General features: G+C 41.3%; 1 protein-coding gene across 1 annotated transcript in view; it reads right to left on the bottom strand.

The window, feature by feature from the left end:
- LOC109819584 overlaps positions 1-7,442 on the bottom strand; it is a 15,915-nt gene extending 8,473 nt beyond the window's left edge. The window contains 1 exon segment of the mRNA XM_020385351.1: positions 7,250-7,442. Coding sequence (XP_020240940.1) covers positions 7,250-7,442 — 193 coding nt within the window.

Genomic DNA, 12,094 nt, shown 5'->3' with positions numbered 1-12,094 from the left:
ATCTATCTCAGAAAAAAAAATTTCTTATCAATCCTCCAATTAATTACGTATATGCTGCTACGAGATATGTTGTCATGTGTTTTTTCTAGTTAATTACTTCTAATTGAAATGATGTTTAAAATGAGTACACGTATATTGTTTAAGCTAAATAATTTTTTCAAAATTTTCATTGTGTCATCCTCATGATTATATATATATATATTCATTTGTTTTGTTAATACTCTATCAATAACATAAGGGGAAAAACTTAGAAAATAGTACTAGATATTAATCTCAATGAAATAATTGTCCATTTATTTCTTAAAAAACGCACCTTAGTTAGTGTACCATTCATATAGTACTATCAATTTTCTAGTACAATGTATAAAACTATAAATAAATTCTTCAACTTTTGTGCAATTACCCACTTTTTACATGTAGAAAAGGGTAAATCATATATAAGAAATTAAAACCCCTTATATAATATATCCAATCACTCAAGATCTCTCATCTAACCTCCCAAGGAACTCCATCATCTATTAAGTTGAAAAAAAAAAAAAACTCAAAGTTTTTAAAAGTCTTTTTGCCTTTCATATATACAGCTCTAAAGTAAACTTTAAATTTAAAACAAGGGCACGATAATTCTCTTGCGGAACGTAATTAAATACGGAAGGTCTAAAGAAGGGAAAAAAAAATTTTATATAACAAGGGTGTTATCCATAATTTATCAAATCCGAACAATTTGATACTACACATAATTGAAATTTTTTGCTCTTTGGATCCGAATCTAGATGTTAGATGATACAGTAACACGACAAGGGGCACACATTAGTCAGTCCTGCACCCTAATAAAAGGGAGAAGGGTTAAGGTAACAAGTAACCTCTCTCTCTAGAAAAATAAAGAATTAATGGTAATGGATGGTGGAAGATGGGGATAAAGAAAAAAAAGAAACTCAAGGATAAATTATAAGGTGGTGGGAGGGTTAAGGAAGGAAGAAAGTCCAGACAATGACACATTTATACAGCTGTAGTGCGGGCCCCACGCATGGGATGAGAGAGAAAGTAAGATAGTTTGTAGAGAGAGAGAGAGAGACAAGAGAGGGGAAGTGTGAGAAGCAAATTAAAGAAACCCTCAACCGTCACTAATTATCCTTAGCCACCCGCATAATTATTCTCTGTGACTTTAAACCCCAAGCTTTTTCTTTTTCTTTTTATTATTTTTTTCCAATGTTTTTCTCTTTTGACGTTGTAGCTAGTACAGCTCAAATAAGAGGTAGAGAGAGAATTATTTCAAGCAACCTTGGAAATAAAATTAAAAAGAATACAGAAAAACATATTCATCAAAAGATATAAAATTTCTATATTTCTTAGTTTTTTTTTTTTTTGGTTACATACACATATAGATAACAACTATATTCTAGAAATCACTGTGCTGCTTGTGCATCTTCATGCACCATCAATCATTGCATAGTACGATCCAATTGGTATGTAGTAATTTATTGAGCTTGATTTATAGACCAAGTAAAATCAGAAGAGGAATATATAGGTACTCTTTTAATACAAAATACAAATTCAGTATATATACACTAGTGCGGGTTCTATCAGAAACATCCGTACGGTGCGGGGTGTTTTGAACCACACGATTGGAGGGAGGGTGGGCGGCGATGATATAGCACTGTCCCCTTGATCTATCAGAAGATAGGATTTGCACTCTGATAACGCTATTGTGTTTCGTAAATTAATAGACGAGGGGTTAATTTCCCAATGGACCCCTATATCATTGCTCAATTGCCAACGAACCCTCTTTAGTTTTATTGTAACAGATGGACTTTGGGCTAAATTTTTGACTCGTTTACTCTTACAGAAAGAGAGATTATTTTTTTGCAAATAAATCTCCTAAAGGTAGGAGTTAAAAAGCTTTTATTTAAAGAGTCTATCTGTAACAATAGAAGCACATTGTGCCCATAATAAAATTGTATATTTAGGGGTTAGTCACCTATAACTTAAAATTGGAACTTGGATAATCTAAGAGAGTTCTAACAAAACTAGAATTGGGATAATATATGGTACAAAATTATCCTGCTTTTTTATTTTTCTATACAAAAATAAGAGTTTTAATCTCTCAAATTATTCCAAGTTTTAGCTTGGAACTAGGTGGTAAAAAACTAGAACTCATATTTATTTTGTTATTTTTTATTTTTATAATTTTTTCTTTACTTCTTTCCTATTATGGTTATCACCATCATTAGACCATCATTATAATAATAATTATCAATATCTTATAGTCTAACCAAAAGTTATTTAATAGTAAATAACATTCTCGTAAGTAATTATCAATCGATAATAGTAAGTTTAAAATACATAAATAATATTTATATCTTCAAAATGCATAAATATATATTTAATGATTATAAAAATTTATTCCACGTTATTTTATCAAAATATCTCGCTTCACAAAATTATTCCTATTTATCCCACTAGCAAAAATTTATTTTATTTTAACAATTATCCTATTTTACATGAAAATGTCCTAATTGACTTAACACCCCTCAGCATTATGTTTATCTGGAACGGCCGCGTATAAAAGCAACCGGCGTAACAAAATTATCAGGACGGTCTTAATAATTCATAACAAACCATACAGAAATGCGAGAGAACGGAATCTCACGGAAGAGGCAGAAAATAGTATTTATTTCCCACAAAGTGCACGTGGCAGGCGGCAGCCGTAAAGAGTGAAGTTAAAATACTTCAAGTTAAAGCCAAGCATATTGATATCACCACTTCCTTTTATACAAAATCCACACCCTTAAATGTTTTGATGATCAAGATAGAAAAATAAAGTTATTTTAGCCGGGGAACTGTAGCCAATAGTAACTTGCGTTGTCTTTGGAAATATTATGCTATTCGATCTCAGTTATATTATAGGCGATCAGATGTGCAACGTTAACACAAATAATAATTTCAATTTGAATACCATTGATCTATAGAATAATGCCTGCATTATTATTCTTATGAAGACTATCAAATTAGAGGTGATATAGATGACCCAAACCAGTCCCAAATCAAATACTAGAAGAGGAATAAAAAGTGTATTCATTATGGACCACTAATTTGAGTTTAATTATTCTAATGTTGTTAGTATATATCTGAGATACTATATAAGCAGTGCGAGTGAATAATATGAAAGTGATCATTTTCTAAATGATTTGAAGTTAACTTGAAGCCTAACATTAACATGATTTCTCTCATTTGTTATTTCATTAGTAAGTATGAAATAGTTTTTTACCTGTCAATTTATAAACTCTAACATCTCAAGAGATCGGCCCTCGTATGCATTCTCATGTTGAACGATCTAAATGTTATCATGTTAATTGTTAATTCTATTATTATTCATTATGATTTTTCGTAAATACAAGGTAGAAACGCGGCACACCATACACGAGGAACTTTGTATTATAACAGGAAACATCATGTTCTGAAATAATCTAGTAAAAAGAACCGGAGTGGACTATAGAAATCGAGAGTGGTTATATCAAATCACCAAATAAACAAGAGAAAATTATTCAAGCCGGTGACGGTGAAAGTAAAGCAATAGCATTATTATTATTATAAACTTTGGGGATTAGAATCTTTTCTCTCTCATGGACCCCTTTGTTACTTTGCGTCCTGCTAGTTTAAACCGTGTCGTGTTTCGCGATATATCGGTGAGATGGTTGTTAGGGATGTGGACTTTTCCCTCTTTTCTTTCTTTTTTGTCTATAATGGGGAAGGGGATGGGGTATTGGATTTTATTACAGTGGGATCCATGCCGCCCTTGATAAGGTCCAAAGTTAATAATAATAGAGAGAGACCCATCACAATCCCAATCCCAACCCCCTTTTTTTATTAATTATTATTATTATTGATATTAGCATTGTTGACATAATAATTATTTAGCTACTAATGCTCTTTGTTACGGTACTCGTGCTACTAATTAAGATCATGTTACGTGTGCATCTTGTTGAGGTAAAAAGACTTTTAACATGTGAGAAAACTACCTTTCTGTTAAATTTCTAATTGGATTCGGATCCTCTTCACTATCTAAAAAGTAGTAGATGGACCACTACATAATCACAACCATTGATTATCTAGTTGGTAGTTGTGATTTTTTCTTTGACTGTAAATTAGGAATGTGTGCAATACACGGAGGTATGGTGGGTATTAGATTTAGATTGTATCATAACCGTCTAATAATTAATCAACGATTGAGATTAAAAGTACTGGTCTCTCCACTACTTTTTTATAGTGAAGAGGATCCAAATCCTTTATAATTAGATTAGACCCGCATGTTCTGCTGGAAGCTTTTTCATGTATGGTAAATTTAGTGTGGCTGATTTGACTAGTTTACCGAGGGTCATTTTGGACCTCCATAATCATGGGAGGTTGATCATTGTAGTAGTTTTATACGGAAAGATTGGGCATACTGTTATCTTCATGCTTTATTTTGATATGTAGGTGGAAGGAATTTTGCAATTTAAATTTGACTTCTAGTTGAGGTTGAGTTAATTATAGGGGTCCACTAGATAGGGGGAGTGTTGGTTACCATGTTGCTTTGCTTGTTGGAGATTATTCTCCTCATGTGAAGAGAGGAATCTTATCTTTTAATAGTTATAGGCTCCGTGAGTTAATTCTTGGATTATCTATTTATGAGGATTATATTTTAACAATTATGACTTTTTAACTCATTTGAAAATACAATTATTGAGCTTGTGTTACAAAACAACCCAACCATATGACAGATACAACTAAGCTACCATAAGTTACTTGAAAAATTAGGTACGAGTTACGGTCTCGTTCTGCATACATACAAGCTGAGTAAGGCTTGAAATATGCTATGCTTGCTCTACATATTGAGGTGGATAATATCCATATTATCTTCTAAATAAGGAAGATATTTTCAATATTTTTGTTATGGTATTCCTATTCGTCAAAATACAACTCGCCAAACAACGGGCGGGTGTATTTCTGCAAGAAAAACCCCAACCAGTTTGGTGGCCCAAGCCCATCGGAGGTCCTAACTTGGCCGACTCGTCAAGACATTCTTCGTGACGACTCGAGAGGCGGAACCCGTCGACCCTCTTGTCGAAGTCGACTCGTCTGGAGCCCATTCAACCTTATATTCAAAGCCCTACGAGGATGACTCGATGAGCGTTACTTCTCGGCCAAACTGCAGGATAGTATATGCCTCGGGCTTTTCTCCTTGACCACGTGTCAGCACCGCGGTCAACACTGGACATGTATTATCATAACCCTAGCCCTGATAGTCTTCATGACTTGTCATATCACATGGGCTCTGTCATGCCGCCCATCACTATTCATTCGATGCTGAGATGATCTCTCCAATATGAAGTGATCTTCCCCCCAACCACCTGCTGACACCCGCAAAGAGAATGCTGACACAACCATCAGCTCATACCTCACCATCACTATTTCGTACTCGGCCAAAGTGTATGATCTGCCCTTCTCCCACAACATAAATACATGTACTATTCACCTTTAATGAGGGGGAGGGGGCAATTCCAAAATAAAGAAACAGAAGGAGAACTCTAATTTCTAATGTTTCTCTTCCACTCAAGTTCATCATCTAACTTGATCATCGGAGGTACAACTGGGGAACCAATCCCCATCCTCTTACGAGTTTCTACATGTGCAGATTGTTCAGCAATCCCAATTCAAGAACCAGGCATAAAATTGGAGAAGAAGATGATCCCCTCATCAATCCTCTATCTCATCGAAATTATCCTGTCCTGGATATGTATTGACTGTGTGATCACTAGGAATCAACAGTTTGGCGCTCACCGTGGAGCCTCCTCTCTTTTTCGATAAAATATGTCAGGTTCTAAACAAGGGCCTGATCAATCTCATCCTGTATCTCAACTCTGAAGTTATGTCACCCAAGCTAAATGGAGTCCGAAGTTGTGTCACTCAAGCTAAGCAGAAAATGGTTTTGACTGAGAGGAATCGACATTGTCATCTTCCTCCATAATCTTATCGGCCATTTTGGGAGTATCTGCCGAGTTAGTCATCCATAGGATGGAAGATCTCCCATTACCTTCAAAGCTTCCTCAAGAAAATCATCATAGTTGTCTTTTTGGAAGAAACAACTCCGGCTCCAAAATATCTTTCTCAAAAAGAATTTCATCACAAAAGTTGCCTAAGCTTCTATGGTCGAATCATGCGACCCGCAAGAACTCGACAAGAGAGACCTGTACGTAGCCTTAGAAGAATCATAGCCAGACGTTCATCGACTAAAAAATCCCAGAAGAAAGGACTGTCCAGCATCCCCGAGACAAGTGCTTGAGGGAATGTTCTTGGTGAAATTGTACAATTTTGTTCATCAATAATAAAATAGTTATTAAGCCAATGTCGACTTATGACTTCCATTTTGGCATAAAAAACAACCATAAAATCCCTTGGTATCTTTTCAGGAATAAACCCAAGCCACTAACCATATGGTCGACTCCCACCGTCGTCTCTCAATCATTATGGGGATCTTGAAGACCCAGATATCTACGTAAGACCTGGGCACCTAACCTCTGGGTAGTCATTTTCCTTATTCTACCCCCAGGGCGGCTCTCTGTAGGGCGAAAGACCTAGTCGACCTCAGTAACTCCTAGGCACAACCTCAAGGTTGTAAAAGACCTAGTCAACTTCAGTAAGTTCTAGGCATTCGACCACAGAGTTGAATTAAAAATGCTCAGTACCTTTTTAGGAATAAACCCAAGACACTAACCATACGGTCGACTCCCACAGTTGTCTCTCGACCATTATGGGGATCTCGAAGACCCAGGCGTCTACGTAAGACCTGGGCACCCAACCACTGGGTTGTCACTCTACCAAAAATCCCTTGGTACCGTCACGGGTAAACCCAAAGCATGGAGTTCATATGTTCGCTCGTCTTCGATAAAGAGACTTAGGCATATCTGCTTACTATTTCTCATCGACAAGACTTGGACATCTCGCCCACTAGCAGCATGACATGAGTCAGTCGTCTCGATCTCAATAGTTAGGTCGTCTCAATACGATCGACTCATGACAATCAACACTTGTTCCAATCGGAACAAAGCTACAAGCTACAAAAGCAAAGCAAAAAAAAACAAGGAATAAAAGAAGGCAGACTCTAAGATGAGCAAAACCAATCTTTATTCTAACAAAGTGAGTTACAAAGCTTTTTTTTACAATATCCATGCCTAGTTTCAAACATGCATAAAAAACAAACAACAAAACAAACAAAAATTAATGCCAACGGAAAGAAAGTACAAATACATATCCCTAGACCTCTCGACCAGATTCGGGGGTAGGAAGCTCTCAACGGCAACGAAGTCCACAGGAGCTTCGGCAGCAGCAGTTGAGGAAGTGGGATAATTCTCTTCAGGATCATCCCTTAGCTCGTCATCACCCCCAACGTCCAGCGCTAGATCCATCCCGCCTTAATTCTCCTCGATCTCCTCTAAGAGATCAAGGCAGCAAGAGACACGAGGGGGATAATGGCGATCGAGGGAAGGAAGAGAACTAGAAGGCAACAGCGAAGCAAGATAGTTGGCGCCGGCTTTGCAAGCCAAGGCTACCTCAGTTTTGCCTAAGGGGTCATGGCACCACTCGTCGACAACCTTCTTCCTATGTTGCGCCAAGTCTAGATGAGCAATCTGACCCTCTAAGTCCTTGATAATCATCGCGGACACTGAAGGCGACCGCTCCTCAAGGTCCCGCCTCAGCTGCTTGATCAAAAGACGGCTTGATTGAGCGTCCTCCTCGGTCGTCGCCTTCACACGCCTCTCGGACTCAGCCTCCCCGGCCAAAGCGATTAGTCGGCCATCCTGCTCAGAAATCCCTTGTTGAAGACGATCGACTTCTCCCTTTAACTGGGTCACCTCCCGCTGGAGATCATCAATAAAACCCAAGTGTTTGGAAACTTGGATTCTATAGCCTGCTACAAGCCTCTCCTTTTCGTCCAGCCCCCGCCGCCAGATGTCTTCCCTACCTCTAAGTTTGGCCTCTAAAGCAACAATTCTATTCTCGACTTCTTCCCTGGCCGACTTCTCCTGAGCCAGCTCGGCGTACCACCCTTGTGCCGTCTCATGCATGTGCCTCATTTGCTCGATCAACTCCTGCTTTAGTAAAGCCCCTCAGAACAAATAGTCCTTGAGGGACAAATGCACGTCAGCGCTTGGTATTTCCCTCAGGAGCCTCTTGTCCTTCGAGAGGGTACATTGGGATACAGCGTCGATCGGAGCAGTTAAGGACAGCATGACTGAGGACTATGCATCCATGGGTTCCTCGGGACAAACATGTCGCCTTTGGAACCTCTTCCCTAAGCGAGCCGGGGGTCAACGGATCTCCCACCAACATGGTCCACGTCCTCTCACAGGATCGGTGAGTAAGCTCATTAAACCCATGGCAGAATAGCCAAAACTTACTCCGCAAATCTGCCCTCTCACCCAACTCAGGCCCTTCCGGAGACGCTGTTTGCTCGTCAACACCCCCGGACGTCCCGACAGGATCCTCGCTAGGCTTGCAGAACTGTACGACCAAAGAACTCGACACGAGTGTCTCCTCGACACGGTCCCCCGAAACTGCCTCCTCGATAGTTAGGCCCACCCCCCTCTGTTGTAAGAGGGGAAGGGTCGCCCACAGGGATGACCCCATTCTGTCAATAAGCTTGGACAAACCTCTACCGACTCTCGACCGGTTGCGGCGCTTCAGCTAACCGTTGTATCTCATTCGCGTCAACCCTTTGTATCTCATTCGGGTCGACCCTTGGCCCACTGGACCCTTGATCCTTTTTGGCCTTCACCTTCTCCGGCCTCCATTCTGCCAGTAGGGTGGCGACCTTAGCCACCCTCGACCTCAAGCCGGTCGCTTCTTCAAGATCAAGATCCCCCTCAACCTTTTCTAAGGCCAAGAAGCCAAGCTCGATTCCCCCTCCCTTGAATTTCTCTTAACACTTTTTTTGAGGGGGAAAGCAAGCAGACCTACCCTTGCTTGGTCAACCAAGGAGGGAAAAATCACGGACGCTCGTCGACCGAAGAGAAGCCCTTTTGAAAGCTCCTATCCCGGGACCCGACATAGAGCAAATATTGAAGAGATAAACTCAGGATTCAGGATTGTCAGGGTGGCGGTCGACCAGCCCGGTCGACCGCATTCGTGCACAAGGCTTCCTGTGCGTCTGGAAGGAGATCGGTCGACCGGTGCGGTCGACCGACGGTTCTCTGGAGTTTGGGTTTTTCTACTGAGAGCTGGTCGGTCGACCGGGCCGGTCGACCGGAATTGATCGCGGGCTTCTATTCTAGGAGCAATTGGAGAGATTGAGAGTTGATTGTTGAGGGTTTATGAGAGATTTGTAACCCTAGTTTGTTCCTCTTGATTTCTAATAGTGAAAACTCCCCCCTCCTTGCCCCGTGGACGTAGGCATCTTGCCGAACCACGTAAAACTGGTGTTTGGTTGTTTGTGCTGTTGATTTTGGTTGGTTGTTTATCTTTCTTGGCGATTGTTTTGGTTTCTCGAGGCACAACAATTGGTATCAGAGCTCCGGGCTACGCTTGGGCTATTTTGGAGGAGTAGATCGCTTTGGAAGTTCATCTAGGGCTTCGTTTGGTGATAAAGGTGGGATCTTTTCAGTAAAAATCTCGTCTTTTTCAATTTGGATCTATTTCTCGTTTGTTTCCGCATTGGTTTGGTGGTGCTTTGAGATATATGGCTGAAAAAGATAAAAGTGGGGAGGGTTCTTCTGGTGTGAAGGCCGTCCAAAGTTTGAATATACATTCTATGAAAATAGATGTGGAAAAGTTCAACGGCACAAATAATTTTGGACTTTGGCGATGCGAAGTCATGGATGCGCTAAATGCGCAAAATTTGGAAGATACATTGGAGTTGGACGGGAAACCGGCCGACGTTGATGAAAAGGTTTGGAATAAGATGAATAGAACGGCGTGTGGTGTGATTAGGTCTTGCCTTACCCAAGACCTTAAATATGATGTGATGAATGAAACTTCGGCAAAGAAGATTTGGGAGGTCCTAGAGGGCAAATATTTGACGAAGAGCATCGAAAATCGTTTGCATTTGAAGAGGAGGCTTTATCGCTTCCAATTGAAGAAGGGGACATCTATTAGTGATCACATGAACCATTACACGAAGCTACTTGCAGATTTGGCGAATGTAGATGTCAAGGTTGAAGACGAGGACAAGGCATTGTTGTTATTGAGTTCCTTGCCCGACGAGGAATATGAGACCTTCGTCCTCACTCTTATTAATGGAAAGGCATCACTTTCGTATAGTGAGGTCACCGCAGCCCTTGTGAATTATCAACTTCGAAAGAAGGACAAGGAGACTTCCATCGAGCCGGTTGCTGGTGCATTGGTTGCAAGAGCTAGAAGTCCAAACCGTGGAAGAAGGTCGCAGTCTAGAGTGGGGCATCCTGCAGTTGGTAGGAATCAGTGTGCCTTTTGTAGAGAGGATGGACATTGGAAAGCCGAATGCCCAAAATTGCAAGCTGTGAAGAATAAAGGGAAAGCTACTCAAGCTTCAGAGGTGAATATTGCCAAGGCTAGTGGCGATGTTTCAGATTCATATTCTTCGGGCTATTCGTGCCCAGCTCTTCCGTAAGTTGATGTTGCCGACTCCACTGAGTGGATGTTGGATTCTGGTGCTACTTACCACATATGCCCTAGAAGGGATTGGTTCTTCAGCTTTCAGGAGTTGGAAAGAGGGGATGCTGTTCTCATGGGTAATGATCACAGATGCCCTATTGGTGGTATTGGTACCGTTCGGATTCAGATGAGTGACGGGATGATCCGGGAGTTGGCTGATGTGAGGTTCGTTCCTCAACTGAGGAAGAACATCATTTCACTTGGGGTATTGGAGGCATCAGGCTATAGGGTGATCTTGGCGGATTCTCGCTTGAAGGTCACATCGGGGTCCATAATTGTGATGAAGGGAGTCAGGCGGAGTAACTTGTATTATCTACTTGGGAGCACGGTAGTTGATAGGGCGCTGACTACTTCTATGGCTAGACTGTGGCATTGTTTGGTGCTGGGATATATTGTTGGTTATACCGTGCACAGATTGTTGAGGAGTGCTATGACTTGCAGATTGAAGTCCTGTGAGCACATTGGTATGAGCGAGAAGACCGAGGTGGAGTTCAGCACTTCTATCCATCGATCGAGAGGTCTTATTGGAGGTGTTCAGTCAGGCATTTGGGGGCTTTCCGAGGAGGCATCATCGGGAGGTAATCGTTATTTGGTTTCCTATGTTGGGGATTGTACTAGGCATATTTGGGTTGCAACCAAGTCCCGTTGGTATAAAGTCCTAGTAGTCCGCAACAGTTGGAGGAGGTGTATGGACAGAAAGGTTACCAGTCGTACTTATTCTAGTAGGAGTCCTTTCTTGCATTGGTGCCGAGCTCACGGCAGTTGGAGACACTTCAGAGGGAAGGAGACAGTGGGGCGACGTGATGAGATGGCGGATTTAGTGGGCCGTTCTTTTCTGGAGGAGGATCGGTATTGGTTGTCGAGCAGTGGATCTGGTATTCAGGCTTCGACAGGTTTGGGTCATCTTATGTGGTTGCCGACTGCTGCGTGTAGAGTTGTTAGATCTGGTAGAGCTGCTTTAGATTTTGGTCGGCGTCGGATATTTGGCTACCCAGCACTTGGTCACATCGTTGATGTGAGGTTGGATCCGATTGCGCAGTTGGGATTCAGGAGTTCATTTGGCTATCAGTTGGGAGCTTCTGAGTTTGGTCTGAGCAGGTTTGTCACTTTGGACTCTCGACAGGTGGAGAGTATTGATCAGGTCAGAGGGATATCGCAGCGGGTGGAGGTTGATGCTACTCCACATTGGGTGGGGATTTCCCCACGTACTCCAGGTCATTCTGCATTGGTTGGGATTCCAGCTGAGGTGGCACAGCGTGGGAGTCATTTATGTATGGGTGCAGATGATGAGGTAGTTGATTTGGATGCAGCTGATGGATATGTTTTGGATACGGTCATTGTTACATCTCAGGTGGAGGTGTTTGGATCGCTTCAGTTTGAGGTCGTTGATGATGCCATCAGCCGCAGGTTGGATTGAGGGCCTTTGGAG

The sequence above is a fragment of the Asparagus officinalis genome, chromosome 8 (genome assembly GCF_001876935.1).
Source record: "Asparagus officinalis chromosome 8, Aspof.V1, whole genome shotgun sequence".
Lineage (NCBI taxonomy): Eukaryota > Viridiplantae > Streptophyta > Magnoliopsida > Asparagales > Asparagaceae > Asparagus > Asparagus officinalis.
Note: the sequence above shows the minus strand (reverse complement) of the source record. Positions and strands in the feature narration are given on the sequence as shown.